Here is a 23630-nt window from a genome sequence, read left to right as displayed (position 1 = left end):
CTGAGAAGTTATTAAAGTCAAACCAAATTTTGAAAAACACAAAATTTCTTATCTAAGATGGAATATGGCCCATAACAGGTTGTTATAAATAACAGATAATTAACAATAAAAGGTAATTAATAATGTGTGACAATGTTTTGAACTCTAAAGTACAATAGAAATGCAATATTAACTGTAGAATCGATTTTCTCTGCATAATTGTTATCTAGCTACTCTTGTTTCTTTTCTGAACATGGACTAATGCACATTCACAGCTGGCATCACAGATTGTTAAGTGTGCAGTGTGGCTTTATCTTTTGCTTCCTCTCTAACTCTCTTCTTGCTGATGTTTCAGGAAATGTGATCTAATGTTCTCTCTCCCTCTCCTTGTCCCTTCTCCTAGTCCCCACCGAAAGGTGCCACCATTCCCTATCGCCCAAAGCCCGCCTCCACCCCTGTCATTTTTGCAGGTGGTCAGGTAAGAGCCGACCCACTTGCGGCCTCCACTGCCAACCTCAGCCTTTTACTGCAGCACCAGCCGCTGCCCGTTAGTGCACTCAGGTTTTCTCGCCTTTTCACTTGCATGGTGTCATCCCATTCGTGTCACACCAAAGCAAGTGGACTCAAAGCTCTTTCAGTGCAGCACTGCTGAACACAAGGCAAAACTGCTTCCTTCATTTGATAGATGACATGAAAGCCACTTACCATAGCTTAAGTTAATAGACAGCAGGCAACCCCAATCTAAACAGAACATAAAAAAGAGAATGCATCTTCTTGCTCAGTCCATGGAATGCAGCTACCTAGCAGGGCATCCATTTCTGACCCTATAATTGAACTACTGCACGTAGTCATGTGTTATGTATGTATGTATTTGCTTATTTATTTACTATCTGATTGGAATAGAAGTAAAATACAATCACAATGAATTGATAGCTCAGTATTAATCCAACAGTATCCAGGTTATAGCAACAGTTCTCAGATAAAACCTGGGAATTGACCACATAGTTACAGCCTATGCACATTGGATTTGATGCACATGAACCTACATAAACATGGCTTACTGCCAACATATTATAATACTAATACTAATACTAATACTAATACTAATACTAACACTAACACTAACACTAACACTAACAACAACAACAACAACAACAACAACAACAACAACAACAACAACAATAATAATAATAATAATAATAATACTTACGTGCCATCAAGTGAGTTCCTACTTGGTAAATCTCATATCCTTTTCCAGGTGGAGAATACTCAGAAGTGGTTTACCTCTTCTGGGAGTATTTTAACAGCAAACGTAAGACCTGGCTCTTTAGGCAGGTTTTCCCTCCTGTCACCACTGATTATTTTTCCCATCTTGAACTATATTATTACTATTGTTTTTTATTTTATTATATTGTTTTTATTTTATCTATCATTGTTAGCCCTCCAGAGTAGACTTTGGTCTAGATGGGTGGGGTATAAATGTAATCAATCAATCAATCAATCCTAGGACTGTGCAGCTTGCCCAAGTCCATATAAGCTGGCTCTGCTCACAGGAGGCACAGTGGGGAATCCAACTCCAAACAGGATGTAATTATATAATCAGTGAGATATCAGCATTTATTTGCATAATAATATGCTGTACAACTACTCCTGAAATTCATATGGATTGTCATACTGGTCTAATATGGCTTGGGCCCTGAATACCTGAAGGACCGCCTCCTTCCATATGAGCCTACCCGGCAGTTAAGATTTAGCCAGGGGGCCCTTTTGAAACAGCCATCCTTCAAGGAGGTAGTAAGAGGCATGGCTTGTAGAGAAAGGGCCTTTTTGGCAGCTGCCCCCAGACTATGGAATGCCCTCCCAACTGAGATTCGTCTGGTGCTGACGCTGATGACATTTTGGCGCCAGGTCAAAACCTTCCTGTTCCAGAAGGCTTTTAATTGAAATAACATCAACTGTGGGTCCTGATGGCAATTTTAATTATCTTTTAATCATTTTATCTTTTCTTGTATTTTAATTGAATTTTAATTGTTGTAAGCCACTCAGAGACCTTTGGGTAGAGTGGGCGGCATATAAGTTAAATAAATAAAATAAAATAAATAATAAAATAAATACACATTTTGTCTTGTCCAATGTTGACATTTATTTATTTTTATCTGAACTAATCTCAGTTTTCTGTAGAGCATGTGATTCCATATTTGTGTCCAACAAGAATAAAAAATGTCCACCATTTCAGTATTGAAAATTGCTATTCAAATAGAAAGCAAGCAAACTATACCATATTTTACAGCTTCCTCATTATGAATTTGGTTCCACGATACACAGATATTCATGATACAAACACATGACCTCATAACAATGTTAGAAATGATTAAAAGCACAGAAACAACACCACCCCTATTCTTTGCAAGTTGAACATCAATGTAGCTCTGCACATATGAGTTACCTGACAGAATTTTCAGTCAATCTCAGCTCTCTATGTAATCTCTTTGGTTTTTCCCAGAAAGTATTGTGCTATACATTTATTGTATTGCATCTATTTTTATGTGCATCTTAAAACAGCCAATTAATGTTTGGAAAGCAAAAATGTCATCATTCTCCTAAAATTATTTATCACCCTGCAAAAAATATTTCTTAAGTGGCATTTCTTTCAAATGGCAACTAGGTGAAAGAGCTTTGAGTCCAATTTTGCTTCTCAAAAGAGAGAGTAAGACAGAAGGAACTTTATTAAATCCTAATACATAAAAATATCATGGCAGAAGTAGAAGGACTTTTGACAACAGAAGGGGAAGTTTGAGGATCTCTAATAACAGATTATGAAGGTTCAGTATATTACCTGTGGGGATGAAGATTGCTGGCAGGGAAGAGGACAAAGGAAAGAATGGAATATTCAAACTTAGAATTTTATCTGAAATGGAGGACCATTTGGATGGGTTATACATTTACCTCCTCTATGAGGTAGGCTTTCAGAATCTTCTAAGTATCTTCAAGTCAGTCTCAGATGTGCTTTACTAGCACAATCTTTGTCACAGTTATTGACTCAGATGCGTTATGTGGGGCAATTTTAGATAGAAAGTGCTACACTGGAAGACTAATCTGCCCAAGAATCTAGAGGTATATATGCCACTTTAACTATCATTTAAGAGAAAATCTGACAACCCTCTGTCAGATCTGCTTTGACTGCATTGAGCAGGGGGTGGGACTTGATGGTCTTTTAGGCCCCTTCCAGCTCAATTATTCGATGATTCATGGCTGTATCCTAATCTCTGGTTCAAAGAATTATCTGCTAGCTAGAGAATTCTAGTGTTGAAGCCGAGAAGGCGCACTGAAGATCCCTGCCACAGATTTCTAATTTTCTCACCAAACTACATGTCTCAGGGTTCCATAGGATGAAATCATGGATACTTAAAATGTGTTGGACTATTTCGGTGCAACGTAGATACACATAATTCGGAGGGAATAGTTAAATTGAATTTTTATGTATCAGGAAAAACCTGCATATTAAATTTACAAAAACAAAAGAAATTTGTAGTGAACAAGAAAGGCAGAAGATGAGTGAGTGTATGTGAGAGAGAATGTAAATATTTTCCTTTTCAGACTCAAACGTGACTCACTTATTTTCAACCTTCAACCCTGCCCAAGATGCTGAAATCCAATTCAGATTTGCAAAGGATTAGACTATTAATTTCCTTTGCTGTCCTTACTCTCTCTTTACAAGTGGTTGTCCATTCTGATCCCATTTATATTGGAATTGTGCCAAAGTCACTTTAACTTATGCGAATACCTTCCTAAATAAGATGCTTCTTTAGCGGATATATTTCTTTTTTGTAGTTTATGTGGTGCTGTTCATTTGCAATATTTTCATGAAAAAGAAAAAAGGTTTAACATTTAGAAATCCATAATATGGAAGATGACACTCCTTTATATAACAAGTGAAACCTGTTCTTCAAAAAAAAAAAAGAGAGAGAGAGAGAGAGAGAACCGGGCCATTCATAAAAATCAGGGTTTTCCATTTTCATATGATCTCCAACCTAATGACCTGAGACATGACTTTCTAACCCCCATGGGAGTCAGAGATACCAAGTTTTCAGCTGACTCTCCTCTAAGTTTGTTGAAGACTGGATTTTAGACATCTGAGTTATAGTTTCCCCCACGAATGTGCTCTTTAGCATTTTGCTTGAGGAAAACTAAGTGAGTTGTTCATGTGAGGGAACTTGACACAGGGTGATGCTCATCATGAAGTAGATTGGGAAGGAACAGAAGGGGGCAGGACAAATGGATTAGCTAGCTAAAGATCTTCTTCTCATGCCAATTGCTGCAAAAGTGAAGTCGCTAGCTGAGCTGTCCAGATTGTGGCTACTTCCAGAGAGCAGATTTGGAGATATATGGTTGGCTGCCTGACCTGACAATCAATCCTACACAAAGTTTTCTCTAGGTCCACCCCAGCATTGCCTAGGGAATTGACTAAGTGGGGCCAGGCTGTCTGGCCAGGGACGACATGCCCCAAAACAAAGTGTACAAATCACCAACACCAATAATAGTTTGGTCTTTCATTTCATTCTGCAAAGCACAACAAAACAAACCACAAAATAGCCCAATTTAGGGGTGGGTGGGGTGTTTGCTTTGTGGTTTGTTTCCTTCTTGAAAAGTATGGACATCTAGTGCAATATCAATAGACATAACCTTTCTACCTAGAATGAACACTTATTGGACTTTATATCATTTGAGAAAAACTATAATGTATTAGCAGTACATGGAGGTATTCATGGCACTCTCTTCCAGTCTCTGGCTGTTGATGAGAAATGGCTGTGTCCATTGGTCCTGCACTAGATGTCCTTTTCAAGATACATGTCAAGACTCATCATTCCAGAGAGTGCAGAAAGCACTACAGCAGAACTCAAAGACTCACTGAAAATGAAGTGGCTAGCCTACAGAAGCAGCTTTCTGGTAACCTGTCTTGGCGTTTTCTAGGTATGAAGTATTCAAAAGTAATTTACCAGTGCTAGCTGCTGAAAGGACCTTGTAGCTTGCCCAGGACTATGCAAGCTAACTCTTCTCCTGGGAAACACAATTGGGAATTGAATTCCCAATCCATGGTTCTGCAGCCAGGTGTTCCAACTCACTAAAATGCCCAGCTGCCACACTAAATAGTGTAAGTATGCAGAACTACAACTCCCAGAATGTTATAGCAACATGGTCACGAGACACAGAATTTGCATCTTTCTAATCGAATTGAATTGCCCATTCAGTCATATCTGGCCCTTGACAATTTCATGAGCCAGTTTTCGCCATTTTTTCCAATCTTGTGCAACTTCTTTCAGCTGCTTCATATTCTGGCCAGTGTCTGCTTTGATTACATCCAACCAATGTGTTCTTTGATATCCTCTTCATCTTTTACCACTGACCATTCTGAGCATAACATCTTTCTCCAATGATGTTGATTGTATAACATGGCCAAAACAACTATGTCTAAGTTTTGTTATTTTGCCTTCCAGTGACATATCTGGTTTTATGCGCTTCAGCACTTCTTTATTCATTATCTTTGCAGTATGTGGAATGTGCAAGAGCCTCCTCCAATACCGTAGCTGAAAAGAATAAATTTTCCTTCTTTCCATCTTCTTCATCACAGCCATGTGTAGTCATGAGGAACATGGTGGTGTGAACTAACCTGAACTTGGTCATCAAGCTCAGTGGTTCTTAACGTGGGCAATAATGCCCCCCAGGGGGCGATTTCATTTTTCAGGGGGGCGGTAGAATGAAAAGGGGCAGTGTGGGAGCGGTGGAACAGAAGGGGGCAGTAGGGGGGTGCTGGAGCAAGCCAAACCTGCATTGTGGTTTGTTTTTAAGCCCTTTTAATATTTCTTTTTGCATCTTAAAATTCACTTGTAACTAAATCATTAAATGTTACTGTTTTTTCCGGGCATTTCATTTTCTTGCAATTGAATTTTATTTTCACGGGTCATTGGATTTAAATGTCTTGAATAAATAAATAAATAAATAAATAAATAAATAAATAAATAAATAAATAAATAAATAAATAAATAAATAAATAAATAAATAAGATATCGCCATTGGGAGGGGGGCAATGATAACTTCCTCAATGGCTCAAGGGGGCGTTTCTTTCAAAAAGGTTAAGAACCACTGATCAAGCTGACATCCTTACTTTTTAATATTTGATTCATACTCATCATTGCTGTGCAACTTAGCATGATTCAGCATTTTATTTCTTGGCTGCAATTAATATTTTGATTGACCAGTGAACCTGAAAAGAAGAATTCTTCTACACATTCAACCCCCTCACCACCAATTACTATTTTAATGTTTCCATTCTCTATAGTTTTCATTAGTTTGGGGTTTTTTTAATATTAAAAAAGAGGCCAAAGTTCTCACTTTTTTCTTTGAGTGTCATGATCAGGTACTTTAGACCACTGGTTCTTAACCTTGGGTTACTCAGGAGTTTTGGACTGCAACTCCCAGAAGCCTTCACCACCAGCTGTGCTGGCTGGGGTTTCTGGGAGTTGCAGTTCAAAAACATCCAAGTAACAAAGGTTAAGAACCACTGCTTTAGACCTTCCTGGGTTTCTGAGAGGAGAAACCTAGGAAGATCTACCTAGATTCCACAAATTGAAGGTTATTGAAGTTTCTTCCACCGATTTTTGATTCTTCTAACTCCAGCTTTCTGATGATCACTTCAGCATACAAGTTGAATAAGAAAGGTGACAAAATGCAACCTTGCTGCATACCTTTCTCAATCTTAAATCAGTCAGTGTCTCCATATTGACTTTGCTGGTTTTCATACAGTGATTTCACCAACCTCACCAAATGTAGTTGCATCCCAAGGTCTTCTAGAGCTCTCCATAGTTTGTCATGGTCAACACAGTCAAAAGCTTTCCTCTAGTCAATAAAGCATGAGTAGATATTCTTTTGATGTTCATGACATTTTTCTTTACTAAATATCATTTCTGAGGCATGCTTTGTAACAGGCAGCTACAATATTCACATTATGAGCTTACAAAGACATAATTGTATGCTTTTTCCTATAACATGGTGATCACTGGGATGTGCTAATTTCTTATAGACATTTGAAAAGTTAGGGATTTGTCAATTTGCTTCAGTTAATCTGGTTCCAGTCTTCTTGTATATGTGTCAGATCAGCCAAACAACAGAGGGGAATGGTTCTATCCACCTTTGGTGATTTTGTTACAATACTTTAAATTCCAAATTTAATTCTTTGTAACCCTTAGCTTGATGAAACAATTATATGGTAAAGCGGGCATGAACAACTTGCAGCCCATAAAATCAGCATCACTCAGCAATTACATAGATTCAATACAGCTTGTAAAGTGTGAAGGGACCGAAGGGCTATATAAACCAATTTCCTATCAAGGTAGGAAATCCACAGCCAAAGCCAACTATTTAAAAATCAATGAAGAACAGTATGCCTTCTTTTGAGGTGGTTCACTCACTTCCAAACAGCCCTCTCATGTGTTTCTGGCTGCTTAGAGCTCATTAGACATACTGTATTTTTATTACATGTTTGAAAATTCAATAAATGGCATAGCTATCAGTCCTCCACCAGGCTAGGTGGCATGCTGCATCTGGTTATTAGCTAAACAGCCCAATAATGAATTCCCCATTCTGCAATACTAATAAACAATGCATCTGCATTTCTGTATGTATATGATCCTACCGTATAGCCTTCTTAGAGTCTGTATACTCCAGCCTGTGGCACCACATAGAACATTTATTGCACATAGATGAAGAACCAACAGTTCACTAATAAAGCAATTATAATTTTTGTACTTTTGTTTGAAAATCAGGAATTGGGAACTTATCACTGCATTATTTCTTATCAACTTTATGAAATCTTTTATTAGGCAGATATATTTTATAGAGTACCAATGGACAAAGTATTTCATGTGTGTGTGCGAATAATTAAAAAAAATTGAGAATCCTAATATACTGGTGTCAGGAAGATTAGTGGTGATTTTAACAATGCTGAAGGATTCTTATAAGTCTTGCAAGTATAATGAAATCATTGGACACTAACATAAAGTCTTACACTCTTTCTTCTTCTTTTGCAGGCCTATACAATTCAAGGACAATATGCTATTCCACACCCAGATGTGAGTTTTACCTTCACTGTCTGCATAAGAAGTTTGCTTTCTTATGACACCTGCATGCTATTTTCAGATCTGACTAATATTAATATTAAACATTAATATTAATACTCTTTTTCACAAAGTATTTGGTTGTGTGTAGTATTGGTAATAGCCTTTAACCTATGAGCACTGGATTATATTTTTAATGAGGACTTGGCCTGTTGTCAATTTACTGGAATTATTCTGTGCTATCCCTTTGCTACGCTTATGTCTGTCTATCTGTCTGTCTGTCTATCTGTCTGCCTGTGCATTTTGTGCCTCACACAGTAGGCCACACAAAAGCATTTCCTTCTACTTCTCCTATATATACGTAGTCTTCTGCACCACCCTAATTTATATATATTGTAAATTATTTTATGATATAGATATATCCAGAACCGTTTACATATTATGTGTTTCTCTCAGAGTTTACTTATGGAGATGCATCAACAGGTTGGTTGGCTGTACTGTATCGATGCTCAGTCATAATGGAAAAGAAGGCCAAATGCCTTGTGATGCCGAAACCATTCCATCTAAACTACTGGGGGAAACAATGTATTTTAGTTGGTTATCATTATTCCCTTCCTGGCAGCCTAATCAGGGTGAAAATGAACATAATCTGTTTCTATTTTTACGAAAGTTGTTTTTAATATAAAATATATAATGACAAACCAGCAGTTCATGCCGGTTCATTTATCATCGGAACAGGTGTTTGGCACTGCCCAGCCCTGCCTAATCTGGCGGACACTCCTTCTGAGGCAGTGCCCTGGCTTCCCTGCCCCCCCCCCTTCCTCTGGATATTGCCTCTGAGTGGGGGCCTGCCAGATGAGGTGGGTCTGGGAAGGGCAGAGTACCTGTTTGGCTGTTACCAACCATCTCTAGTAATGTTATTTGCATAAACGCTTATGAGTATATTTAGCATAATCTGTCTTCTCTTGTAAAGTCAAACATTGTTTATAAAGTAAATCTGTATCTGAATTATGGCACTCTAGGCTGCAGTTTGGAATTCACTTAGATTTTTTTTTATTCTAAATCCTTCCGAATAGGTAGGAGTTTAGCCAAGATTTCTCTGATGTGTTGTCTAGATGTAGAAAGCTTTTTCATTCTGATAAGCAATTAGCTGTAGTTTAAAGTTTTACAAAGGACTGGAGAGAAATTGGTTGGATTGATATTTCAGTTCAGATTTTCCTGATTTCAATTTCTTGAACCAAAACAATAATACAAACAGTTCTCGCTTGGTATTCAGAAGAATGAATTTTGCATTAGTTTCTGCAGTCACAAAACACATACAAAATGCTGGTATTTATTTATTTATTTTTACCCCACCTTTCTCCTTAAAAGGGCCCAAGGTGGGTTATTAGAGAAAAGGGTTCACTAAATATGTGTGTTACTGAAAATAATATACAAAAATCGTTTATGGTAGACATATTATGTGAGAAATGCATGCTTTAGAAAAAAATTACATGGAACATTGGCCAAAATCCTGTTATATAGCATAGTAAATTGCACTTGAATAGGCCATGGGGATTTAGTGAGTCAACTCCTCTGTAAATTCCATCGATTGAAACTATTTCTGTATTGTTTCAATGGGCCTATTCTGGAATGATTTGGGCCATTGATATGTTAGAAAAAAATGCACAGAAAAATCAGTAAATATTCACATACTTACTCATTTTTCTGTGCATTTTTTAGTGTAAATATGCCTCAGAATGAGTGTAAGGAGATCACAAACTGATATGGAAACAGGATGAAATGGGCTTAAGAGAGGAAAAATGGAATGGAAGAGAAACTGAAATTAACAGTTTTGCCCTCCCTTACGTATAACTGGAGTTAGTTTACCCTTCTAAGTGAGAATTAAGCCTTTAAACCCTTGTATTGATTTTAGCATTTTTGTCTATAACAGCACAAGGGACAGGACTGAGGACATTACAAGGAAAGGACCATAGATGCTTTCATTCCTTAGACTCCTCTAGGAATCAAGAGTCCTCTACAAGGCAAAACAAATTATAGGAATCATCAAAAAAAGATGCACAAGAAAATAAGGAACATAAAAGAATATCCTGTATAAATTAATGCATGACTTTGTCATAAAAAGCACATACCAAGAGCCAAGAAGCTACTATTTGTATTTTTAGTTTTCAAAAATGTAGCCATGTTAGTCTGTACAAGAGGAAGGAAGGAAGGAATTTGCATCTGAAAAATTCACTGAATAAGTGGACTTGATCCACAAAAGCTCATATTGAAATACTGTATAGCAGTTAGTCTTTAAGGTGGCACATTTTTGTCTCATTAGGGGCCTGCATTTCTCTATGGATCATATCAAAAGATCTGTTTAATCCAGAAGCCTTCAGCTTTCTACACTAATCAACTTGACAACACCCATCTCCTTTTATATATCTCCATTGCCTAGTATTCAGATGTACTTATCTGTGAAAATGGAAGTCTCATTAATTTGTTATGACTACTAATGTCTACTCTCCATGATTTTTTAAAGTTACTTTTTAAAGCCATCCGAGCTGCTGGCCATTGTATCGGATGGCAATAAATTCATAGAGCTTCTATGTTTTTTGAAAAGAGATCTTTCTTTTTTCCAGTCTCTTCTTAATATATACGGTACTAACTTAGCCCTCCAATTCACTGGATGAATCTAGCTTTAAGTCAGACTTTCTTTCAGTTCCAAAGAAGACATGGAAAGAGTAATTGGACTCTGATGGCAAAAGGAAATAACAACATAGAATCTTCAGTAAAATGCCCAAGAATGTGTTCAGAGCATCATTTGGCCCAACTGGAAATTAAAACGTTTCTTCATTCTAAGAAGAGTGCTGGGAAGAAGCAGAGATTAATTGGGCCAGGGGGCAATAAAGGTAGAACTCTTGTTGGGTGAAGGATTTTGAAGAACTCCTTGATGCAAGACCCTGCCAATTCCTGCTATCCTGAAGCCCCTGCTAGGTGCCTTTTAGCTGTCTGGCCAAAAGATGCTCTCTTCCCCTTACTCTTTTACATATTACCTGAACTAGCAGAGTTTCCACCATATTCTGAGCCACTCACCTGGATTTTTTAGATTTCCACAATCAATTGGCCCACTAGCATTTCTAACTAAGACTGACTGGCTGGGTTTTGCCCAGATTTTAGGCATGCCAACCAGTGCCCATTTAGCCCATCGGCTGACCTCTAAGATTTTGTTTAGAAAAAGAAAATAAGTATCTAGCCACATAAAACCAGAGATCTAACAGGAATCACACAACCACTGTTTTGACAAATTGTTTGGTGATAAATAGTCTTGTTCACGTGATTAGGCGAAGAATGAAGCCATCTGCCATTTAAATGGAGCTCATTTCTGGGCTCCATTTAAAATTCTGGGTGAATGTTACAATTTTGGAAATGCTAAGCTTTTGAAGAGCTGCCTGCAAACAGTACATAGAAATTAGCTAACCCATGACAACAAATGCAGATTTGGGTGTTATACCAGCAGTAGAGATACAAAATATAGTGTTTGATTATAACTGGAAAATATCCTAGCATAACTTTGCCACATTTTCTGCTTTGTCAGAATTAGCTTCACAGTGACTCTTGGGGTTCTACAGTTCCATGAATCTATGACTTCTCAGAAACAACAGTTCTATGTTATCTTCCACAGGCTTCTGGGAGCTTAGCTAGGAGTTTAAGTAGGTGCTGCCCTGGAGGAAATAAAGACATGGCCAAAACAGAGCATGTGTGTGCGTACTTTATAAGAAACCTCTGTTTTTGTTCTTAAAACTGAGCAGATGATTGCTGTAAGTCTTTAAAATTATGGAAAGGGGTATGAAACAACATTAGGGAAATGATAATGTCCTTTTCAGATAATGAATTTGACAGTATACTTTGGATCTTTGAATTGCTTACTCAGATATGTGTCCTTAAATGGGTCCTATATTTCAGTAAATGTACAAAGGAAATTGATATACAGGTACAGTACTTATTAAGAAGCAGAAATCACCAAAGTTACTTTCTTGTGTTAAGGCTCCTGGAGTCCCTCTAGTCAACATAGTGAAAATTCTGGCTGAATGATTCTGGAAGATGCAGTCCAAAAAGAAAAGAAAAATGAGTCGTGTGATGAATCTCATTCCATGCTACAGCATGGCCCATTGCAGCTAAGTGGGATAGAGGTCCTGGAAGGAGGTAGCAGATTAAATTGACACTTGCTATGTGTTTATGCATATGTGTGGCAAAGAAAGGATGTTTTCTAGTCATAATAAAATATTTGATCTGTACTTATCCAAAAAATGACACCTTGTGTTTTTGCCTAGTTTCTGCAGTTCGCCTTCACTTCCATTGCATTTTTCCTGACATGTCAGGAATTGTGCTGGGTTGTTTTTTTCCCATCAATAAAAATAAATGATAAAAACAATAGCCATCTCATGGGAATATCATCTCATGAAATAGCCCATATGCATAATAAAATGAGATTCTTATTTTTACACATGAGAAATATGCACATTTGCTTTACGTGATTTTCTTTTTGCCATTTATATCAAGGATGCTATTTCAATAATCTGAGATTTGAACATAGGTCTTCCTATTTCAGGTCCAACACTTTTATAATATATTGGCTCTCTCTGATCAGTGGTTACTATATAAATGATGTTAAAGCTGAAACATAACAGTAGAAAAATAATACCAACATGAATGTTGATTTTTATAACATGGAAACACATATTAATTTATATGATGTGTAAGTATGAATATTACACATATAAAGCTCATAATATTTTTCATAGTTTAAGCCTAATATGGCTGTTGGCGTGGGGGCCAACTCCAAAGGCCTGATGTGGCATTTGCCTCTCCAGGAGCTTGGAGTCAGATTCGGATAATGAAGCTTCCAAGAGCACTCTGTTAGGAAAAAAAAAACACCTTGGAGCCCAAACTAACAAGTTACACAGAGTCTCTTAGCTGGTAGTTTCAAATCCTCCCCTTAATAAGTAGAGTAAAGACATGGACGTATGAGAAAAATACACAGAGAGAGTTCTAATAATACTTATAGCACAATATATTTGCCAAAACCAAGTTGGAGGTTATTGCATCATAGGCATTTACAAGGCCCCAACTGAGTCTTAAGGTTCTTAAATAGTTATCACTGTTTTCGAATTGGAATCTATTTGTCACAAATAAATTTATCAGAATAATCCAGAACTGGCAACTCTAAAACTGTATTTACTGAGATTACTTTCAAAACGTGTTTTGCATGAAAGTTGCCAAACTTACAGGTGCTTGTTTGTTTATTATGTTTTAAATTGTTTCTTTGAAAATATCTTTAACTGATAAATCTATAAATTAAACAGATAATATTTAAATTTAGGCCGGTGATATACATAATCAATTGTAGAAACTGAAGTTCACTCTCCGTTCTACTGAATAAAATTTTGTACTGATCACAATAGGAAATTGCATCCATGCACACATACATTGCACACACACATATAGTTGGTTAATTTATATATGGAAGTGATTAAATGCAACATTTCCATTTTGCATAAGCTGATGGAAAGTAATCTAGTCCTTGAGTGAAATCCTATTGCTTAGCATAGCAAGTTTCACTGGAGTAGGCCCCTTGAGGATTTGATGAGTCAACTCCTCGGTAAGTTCCATTGATTTCTAACTATTCTTTGAGGCAGCAATACATTTGAAAAATGCATTAATGCCAAGTATTGATACAGTTGAGCCTGGTCAATCCTCTTCTTCAGCCTGGTAAGTAATAATCTCAGGTGGCAGACTCAGGGTGGGGGGAGAGCATGGAAGACATGCTCCTTGCTCTAATCCTACAGCAAGAGAGGGTGTAATAAAGCCAGGCATAAGTAGGTCTGAAGAGTTGGCCATGAAGTGCCTGTGCATGTTTGTGTGTGTTTGTATTATGCATGTAATAAAAGACAGTGTGACTGGCTGGCTGGCTGGCTCTCTAAGAGAGAGAGGGTGGCAGCAGTTCCTGTGAAAGGTGGCCAATGCACTCAAGGGGCAAGAAGATCTTGGTCTCCCCCTGGTTGAGTCACTAGCACTGGTCATACAAGACATATAAACCAGTGTGATTTCTTTCTTAATATATGTGCACGTGGGAATTGATCTGCGTTTTAGGTGATCTGGGAAATTCCAAAGAAAGTGTTTTGTTTTGTTTTGTTTTGAAGAAGCATACCGTACAAAACTGAGGGTGCCAGCCATGGATTGTCCTATGACTGAGAATGAAATTGATTCTTGCCGATGCTCAGAGAGAACTTAATACAACTTCCTCTCCTTTAAACCAAGATCTCCCTCTGTCTCTGCACATCCTTTTTTTAATTACTTGGAGAAGTTGGTGTTCCTTAGCATGGACAGAATGCTCAGCAATTGCATCCAGACAGATGCAACACCTTCTGCCCTCCCACCTCTTGCATGACGTTGCTGAGCTATTCAGCCATCTATTGGGGACCATAGTGGATTATGACTGCAACTGCAGGTGGAAAAAACTGTCGGGTTTAGAGGGGGGAGAGGCAAGGTGGTGGTTTCCAGTCAGCTACTAGAAAAGGAAGAAGAGAAGGAACTTGATGTCCTAGCCCCAGCCTTCACTGCACAGAATTGTTCCTCCGTCCTCCTAATGACAGGTTACATTTTATGCAATTTAGTGTGAAGTGATGTGAAAGAGCAAGGGATGCTTTTCAGCATGTGCAGAGGGTTTGTCCCACCACAACAGGGTGCTACAACTTTAATTACCACTGAAATCATTAACCAAATGCCCCACATTTCCCCACCCCATCTCAAATGTTTCTGTGGATAAACGGGATTGGATTTCCATGTGAGGAGTTAATTTTAGATGAATGTGAGCAAACAGATAATTCATGTTTCAAGATAAGCCCTCTGTTCCTTTAATTGTAACTGTATAAATGAGCATTTCATAAATGGATAGGGTTTAGCTATTTGAATTGCTGTCTATATTTTGGCACATTCATAAAATGCATTTCAGGGAGTGGAAGGAAAAGGTGGAGGCCTTGCAAAAAGTACAGGCTGTAGGTGCTTGTATGCAGAGGCTACATCTTCTCATCCAGCATATCTTCTTGAAGCAAACATTCACATGTTTTTACTCTCAACCTTATGATTCAAAATCCAACTTAATAAGATATACTCCTACGAATTGGAAAAGTACTTGCCTGAGCAAAGAAACACACAGTCAACTATTTGTAAAAACACAATCAACACCTCCATGCTTTTTGATATGATTGACAGTTGTGTTGCAGAGTTGTGGATTTCTGGTAAAATTTGACGAGAATTGCTTTAGATTCCCCAAAATCCACTCCTTTCTCATTAACTGGCACTTAAGGTCTCAGTACCTCACTCTGAGACATTTGTAGGAGAAAGAATCAAAACCATTTCTTTACTTTCACCACCATTATCCATTTAGACTGCCTTGGGATTTCTTTCAAATTTGTTGCTCATGATGGCCACATATGTCTTCAGCATATCATGTGTTTCATTCTTCTCCTTCAGCAATTTGGTGACACAGTACAGTGGCGCCCCGCATAGCGACGTTAATCCATTCTGGATTAATCGTCGCTATGCAGAAACATCGCTAAACAGAACGGAAAAAGCCATAGGAACGCATTAAACTTCGTTTAATGCGTTCCTATGGGGCCCAAACTCACCGTTCAGCGAAGTTCCTCCATAGCGCCACCATTTTCATGCCCTCGGTAAGCGAGGGCAGTGCGCGAAAACACTTGCGGCGGCCATTTTGGGCACCCAGCGGCCATTTTGGAACCGCCGATCAGCTATTTAAAAAAATCGCAATGCGAAGATCGGTAAGCGAAACGCTTACTGATCATCGCAATGCGATGTTTTGCCTATTCAGAACATCACAATGCGATCGCATTAGCAATCTAAAAAAATAGATCACTATGCGGATTCGTCGTTAAATGGTGCGCTCGTTAAGCGAGGCACCACTGTACCTCAAGAAATCACCCACAAATATTATGTTATGTTTCAGTGATGGGATATTAAGTGGCCCACACAAGTTACTATGTATCACATCCACCATCCTGGTGCTTCTTTTCTCAGTCCATGGCAGGAATGAGGGCCTAACAGTGTTTTCTGTGATATGGCTTATGCAACTGTTTGTGTTGATTGAACCGTATCGATTTATTTTTATACATGTGGCATGTTTTTGGTTTTGTAACTTCAAAATTGATTTTGCGTCTCTGTGTATAAAATGACAATGCCACAGCTCCATGCTATTGCCATCTTTTCTCTGAGCTTGCACCAAGTTGATCTCTTGCTGTTCATCTAAAAGATTCAGTCTATAGACACCATTAGATTTGACTGCTTGAAAATATATTTCACCATCTTTCATTACTGTACACTGTCCATTTTCAAAATGTATAGAAAACCCTTTATCATTCAAAGCTGATGTACTTAACATGTTCCTTATTGTACTGAACATGTTGTTCAGGGACAAACACAGTATCTTGTATAGTATTCTCACTCACTTCATCAGACAGCTCACGTTGCAATTTTCCTTCAGTTTTCATAGAACCACCATCAGCAGCTTGAATATTTCCACTGGCTCTTTCATCTAAATTTGTAAAAATATCTTTTTGATGTGGTGCACCCCAAATCAAGGATCTAGTTACCTGATTTCTGTTCACAAGTATCAGTCATGCATGCCTTCTGATTAAGTCTCTTTCCAGCCTTTTCTTTTGTCTCTCTGTTAGAGTCAGGCTGCGATATTTTCTTTTGATTTGAAACTAATACAGATTCTATTGGTTGAAGAATCTATTGGGAATGGGCAATCCTTTGCCATGCGACTTGTCTTTCTGCAGCTCCTGCAGCAGTGTGATTTCCCCCTTCTATAGATCTTCCCACTCAGCATGAAATTTCAGTTGAGGTCTCAGAGGAGCCTTTTTGGTCCATGCACTTTCTCCTCATACAGTGCAAACACTCTTGGAAACTTAGCTGTTTGCCATACAAGATAGATACAAAAACATCAAAATCTTCATCCAGTGACACTGTGAGAAATCCCTTTTTCTATTAGTCAATTCAAAGCTTAAATTGTTAAAACACTAATAAAGCAAAAATGTTCTTTTCACAATCTTGCTTGCTGTTAAGACAGAGCAATAAAATTCACTAATAAAATTGCCTCTAATTTAGAGCTGGAATAATCATAGGATCTCTCAAGTGCTTCTAGCAACTCTATGGGAGTTTTGCAGCCTTTAATATATCACCTGTGTCAGATCCTGATTTGGACAACTGACTCCTCTAGGAGTCCTATAAGATTTACAGACCTCCCAGGTAAAGATAACAGATTCTATTATTAATCATAACTGACATTATCCCTGTAAAGGGTAAATACCAGAATGAAACCAAATAATCAGTCACAAGCTGTTTGTAAACTCATCTGAGTATCTTATTTTAAGTGTCCTTGTTGTTTCAATAATTCCAGGCCACTCCAGAACTTGTTAATTCTATACAAGTTCTGTTTATTTACATCTTTTCTAGGTTCCATGCTTAAAAGCAGCAGATCCAAAAATTATCCTAGACAGTCTTACAGTTACAATGAAAAAACTGTAGACACATATGCTTAAATCCAAAAGTTATAGTTATGCAAAATTGTAATCTTAAAATATTTAAAATCCATAAAAACTGAACTTAAGCTTTGAACAAGTACTTAAGTTAGAAAATATATCTCAATTGTAAGCTTTAGCTATACAAAGTCCAGACAAGAACTTTAGTCATGCTTGGATCAAAAATACAAAAACATTAAAACATAGGAGCTCATAGCCTATAAAGGCAGAAAATTCATCTCTGTGACATTTCAAAGTTCTTAACAACAAAATCATAAAAAAACGTATACTATTCAGGAACAGGCATGAAAAAGTATTTACACTTCTAAAAATAAAAATATACAAAATCAAAAAGCATTGTTTAGCTCTAAACAGGTAGTTGACACACAGAAAAATATTTTCTCGAAAAGAAAATCTCACCCATCTTTCTTCACCTTTATCTATGTTATTCCCATGGTTATCTCCTGACTGCTCTCAGTCAGTCTGCATTTTCCCACTTGTTTGCAAAAAGCAAGTGCTCATGATTCTTGGGAGATGTGCTCTGGGAGATCTCTAGGAGATTATCTTACCCTTTTGGAGATGTTCCATAAACGTGATAGAAATTTCTTATTTAATTTCTTACTTAGACAAAACATTGTGACACCAAACTTTGGGTTTCCTATGGATAAGAGACATTGGCAGTTTTAGGTCGATTCAGCTACCTGCCAAGATAGCTCCTAGCTGGGAAAATGCCCCCTTGGAGTAATTTCATTAATACAGTGGACCCTTGACTTACAGACGGCTTGACTTACAGACTTTTTGAGTTACAGACTTCTCTGGCCGCAAAATTTAGGTTTGACTTGCAGCCTGAGAATTGACTTACAGACCAGAAAAAAACCAAAATGGAACAAAAACGGCCTGTTACGAGATTAATCGGTTTTCAATGCACTGTAGGTCAACGGAGACTTGACTTACAGACTTTTTGACTTGAGAACTGCCTTCCAATACGGATTAAGTTCTCAAGTCAAGACCCCACTGTATCATATTTGGGCAGTACATCCTGAATGACTGTTGCATGCTTTTACATTTAAAACATTTCACTCATAAATACTACAGAATTATATGAGTTCATACTCCTTATTGTTGCCACACTAAATTAGGAATTATTATTTGTTATGAGGCTTAAGCCTTATAAAATGAACGTCAGTTTTGTTTTTCTTTTCCACTTAGTTATCAAGAAGCAAACTACTTAAAATAACATTCATCCCTTTTTTCCTTTTGCACTGTTTTGTTAAAGCATTCTTCTGTACAATATATGGTAATTCTCATTTGTTTAACAAAGGTTTCCACATCTATTTTGTGGCATTTCTTTGTTAATTAACATTATAGGCAAACATAACTCAATTGGCAAAATAAACTGTTCTCCTTTTTTGCTTCTTTATTATCGTCTCTGTTCCATAACATAAGCATACATTGTTTACTGGCACACACCTCAATGAATGATTTACTGCCATCTTAGCAGTTCTTTGTGTATTGAAAACTGGCCAAGTTTTGGTTTTATAATATAAACTTATATCCCCAGCTGTGGTTGTTTTTCAATAATACTTTCAATTTTTAGGCACCTCTGTAAGGCACATTTTTAAAAGGAATTTTCATTTTTAGAGCAACATTTTTGTGTCCCACTCAAATTTCTTATATTTCCATCTATTTTTCCTGCCACATATTTCCATTAAAAATTCATGATTAACACCAGCTTATCTGAGAAATTTTGTGAAATCATTTTTTCTATTATTATTGCTTTTTGCCATCTATACCATGGTGTGATTCTCTAGTGAACAGGAAATACTATTGAGAATGAAAAAGGAAGCAAGGAGTCTACTTTTTTTAAGATAATATTTGACTTTAAACTTTCAAAAACTGATATTTCAATCACCACACTCCTATAGATGATTAACTGGGACGGAGGCAGTAATTTCAGACAAGGGATTGTACAAAAACGAAATAAACAAACAAAAGCCCAAGAGAGGTTAAAGTCATTAGCAGCATCCTTTAATAATGCTGCTAAAACACACACAGAGATAGAAAGTAACCTTTGGGAAAGGGTTAGACAATGGATTTTTGCCAAGTAGGGTGAGGCGCTGTGGGCTAAACCGCAGAAGCCTGTGCTGCAGGGTCAGAAGACCAAGCAGTCGTAAGATCGAATCCACGTGACGGAGTGAGCGCCCGTTGCTTGTCCCAGCTCCCGCCAACCTAGTGGTTCGAAAGCATGCAAATGCGAGTAGATAAATAGGTACCATCTCGGTGGGAAGGTAAACAGTGTTCCGTGTCTAAATCACACTGGCCATGTGACCACGGAAAGATTGTCTTCGGACAAACGCTGGCTCTATAGCTTGAAGAGCAGGATGAGCGCCGCCCCCTAGAGTCGGACACGACTGGACAAAAATTGTCAAGGGGAACCTTTACCTTTACCTTTACCTAGGGTGAGGAGCAAGACACCTTCAGGACAGCTTCCCAGACTTCAGAAAACTTTCTAAATAATGATAATGTTGCCCATGAAAGCAAAACACAACTGAACCAAAGGAATGAGAAGAAAGTGGTAGTTCCTCAAAACCATTATTGGGGATTCTTTTTGACTGGGAACTAGAGAGAAAAAAAGAAACAAAGAAAAATTGGATCAAGCCTTGTTATAAAACTGTGCAAATAGATGGTGTCATGGCTTCTGTTCTGTGTTGCAGATAACGTCAGGTTTAGTCACAAGAGGGGAAAAATAGCTTCTGCAGCCTTTGTAACTTTACTACATCTCTACCTCATAGGGCTCATTCCAATCCATAAAAACGCTCCAGATAATCTCAGATCTCAGCTTCTTTGTATCATATCTTAACTGCTAGAATACATTTAATACTATCATGTTTCTGTTATACCTCCAGCCTTTCTCCTAAATTGCAAATCATATTTTCAAAGTATTTTTTATTTTACTACTGAAGAGAATGAACCTATTTTGTTCTGAAAGATAGACCTTTTTATGCAGAGCTGATAAGAAGAAGGTGTAAGCCAGGTATAGGCAATTGTGACTGTCAGACACTTTTTGACGTCAATCCCTCACCAGTGGCTATGCTGGCTAGGGCTAATCGGAGGCACAGTTGGCCTGTGGTATAAGTGAGAACACTACCCATTTGTTTGAGGATCTCCAAGCAATTAATGGCATTTAGCATTTCACTTTCCTTGTGCCTAAACAGAACATAAATACTCCTCAACAGAAAGAAGAAAATGAAGTAAACTGGGAATGGTGTTAATGGCTAAAATCTATCGCATCTTTCCTAGAGACTCTCACAGGAGACTACTGTTGCAACTTTAAAACTACAGAAATCTCTTCCAAATAGAACATGATGTACTTGTTTGTTCCACCTCTTTTTGTTAAAAGATGTCAAAAGATCACAGGATTTACCATGATATACATCCTCACTAGAGTGGCAATGGGAGGGTTTTGTGGATGGAAAGTGCTGCGCGGCTCCTGAGTGACCCAGAAGGAAAAGACATATAGCCACAGTACAATTAAAATGCACAGATTAGATCAAAGACATGACCATTTCCAGCAGTGATTCTCTTCACTCATTCCTCTCTAAGTCACACATGTAGGCATCACCATTTTTTTCTAGTCACATATGATTTAAAGCTATTGGCATGATATACTTTAGATGTAAATCCACTCCCAGGTTTTTCAACCTGGTAATTAACAGAAGGTGGAGGAGCCAGAAATACTGAGGCTGTGGTGAAATCTGGACCTGTCCCCCCACCACCACTTGTGGATAAGTGATTCTGAAGCTACAACTACAGTATCTCCTCATTCATTGGTCCCAAGCTGAGGCCAGTGTGAAGGAGAACCTTTAGTTTTAAGAAGGATCAAAAAGGAGTTGGAATTCACAGGGAATACCAGTGAAGAAAGCAAGATCAGAGGAACATTGCATTGACATCTGGGACAAATCTGACAATGTCAGAGCAGAATTCAGTTCCCAAAGGGGAACAAAAGCTCTGTCTGGGAACATCCATAAATAAGTTAGGCTTGTTTTCAGGAAAACATTGCTATTGTATACAGTTTTGTTTAATGACTATACACATAGTTTCTCACAATGATCATGTCCTTTTGTTACCAGGGTTAGTTTGTGGTGGCAGCATTTTAGAACAGTTCTGAATGGAGCCAGCTACTTTTTAGATATAAACTGAAACAAAGCAAACTGAACATAAAAATGGTTGAGTCATTTCTATATTGCATGTAACCTTAAGAGCATAGACTTCATTGTCCTTAAAGGTACATTTCACTACATAGCTATTTACATGGTTAAAAATATAATGACAGGTTTTCGCATGGCTATGTTTGCAAACTGTTTTGCTTGGAAGGTTAACTGCATTTAAAATCCTAGTTGTATCAAATTCTGACTATTTTTAGCTTATTCAATTTGCATGCCATTTGCATCTGGTGTTTTGCTTGCCAATTCTGATTAACTGACTGAAAGTTCTGCTTTTCAAACTTCCCTTTACTTTCCTATCTGTCTTCTTCAGCCTCCCAGGTGTTCTGCCTCCAATACTTCACCCTAACTATTGCCAAACCGATGTTAGACTTCCCTCCACCCCTTCCCTCAGATATGCTGCAGGAGCAAGAGTTTTTAAATTGTTTTTCCCCACTCAGAAAGTGTGAGCTCTCCAAACCTTATATTTTGGGGGGCTGGCCTGGTTGGCTAAATGGTACTTTCCTAGGACTGACTGCAATGATTCTGTTAAGATTTCTATACCTTGTCGGGATTAATATTACCCCTTCCCCCAGGCTGCAGAGAACAATTTTGAAAGCAGACTTGGTTTACCATTACAGTATTTGTTTCTGACGACAGAGATACAGCACAAAATGTATTCCAAATGCATTCCTTTTTATGAGATCTCTGTGAAGGGACCATTAGAAGTCCCTGAACACAACAAGGGATGAGCAGGGTCTGAAATACAAGCCTATTATGCATGTTGGATTTTTTTCTTCTGGCCTCCATAATTGCAAAATGGACTTTGTTGTTCTATCCCACGGATACTTATTCCGGGTTCCAATTCCAGAAGCTTAGCTAACTACACTGCAGAAAACCAAGTTGTAGCTGGAAGGGCCGTGGGAATGTATTCTTGTCCAAATATTTCTCTGCCAGAAGATGGAGGAATAATGGCATCCACAGGATTTATTTAGTTACTTCAACTAAATGGAGGGGAGGACACCAGAGTTAGGTCACTGTATTTCAGACCCTGATCAAGCACAACTGCCACAGATTTGGGCATTATTGTATTCACCCAGGCCAAGTCCTTTTGTTAAAGATGTGTTTGCCATGTTTCCACATGGCTGCCTGATTTTTTTATTATTTATTTATTTATTATTACAATTTTGTTCTTAGTTTTTGGTGTGATTTGTATTCTATAACAATAACCTTCTTAGTTCTAATGTCCCTCCTACCCCTCAGCAGTTGACCAAGCTCCACCAGTTGGCTATGCAGCAAACCCCCTTTACTCCCCTTGGACAGACCACCCCCGCTTTCCCTGGTACGTACCCAAATTCCCTTTACAAATTTCCTTCTCTTTTTACCTATACAATTTCTCTTTCTTTCTAAGCCTGGTTTGTTTGAAAAGAACTAGAATATATATATATATCATCAAAGGGGAGACACACTGACGTCAGGCATTAGGGTAATTTTTTACCTGCTTTGCTCTCCATGTGTTTAAGAAAAGGAAAGGTTTTTGCGAGTCACATGTTTGTTCTGTCAGCTGCAGGGCACTAGTGTGTCTTGCAGTGCTTTCTTTACCTGTGCAGTTTAAGCTAGATAAGAGGGTGCAGATTCCCTTAGAGTTGTCTCATATAGTTTTGGTCATTATCTGTGATGTTACATGTATTCGAAACATGTGCAGATTGCTGAGGGATATTTAGAATGCTTTCAAGAAAAATGCTGAGAGGGAT

General features: G+C 37.9%; 1 protein-coding gene across 17 annotated transcripts in view; it reads left to right on the top strand.

Moving 5' to 3' along the window:
* The window catches only part of PCBP3 (poly(rC) binding protein 3), a 111501-nt gene that overhangs the window by 67065 nt on the left and 20806 nt on the right, over positions 1-23630 (top strand). For 5 of the 17 annotated variants that reach the window (XM_072977098.2, XM_072977036.2, XM_072977047.2 and 2 more), the window contains 3 exons: positions 383-526; positions 8064-8105; positions 23140-23218. In XM_072977098.2, coding sequence (XP_072833199.1) covers positions 383-526; positions 8064-8105; positions 23140-23218 — 265 coding nt within the window. Of the gene's footprint in view, positions 1-382; positions 541-8063; positions 8106-23139; positions 23219-23630 lie in introns of all 17 variants that reach the window. The other 12 variants (XM_072977067.2, XM_072977090.2, XM_072977062.2 and 9 more) reach the window with 8 other exon arrangements.

This window comes from Pogona vitticeps, chromosome 1, assembly GCF_051106095.1.
Source record: "Pogona vitticeps strain Pit_001003342236 chromosome 1, PviZW2.1, whole genome shotgun sequence".
NCBI classification, from domain to species: Eukaryota; Metazoa; Chordata; class Lepidosauria; order Squamata; family Agamidae; genus Pogona; species Pogona vitticeps.
Note: the sequence above shows the minus strand (reverse complement) of the source record. Positions and strands in the feature narration are given on the sequence as shown.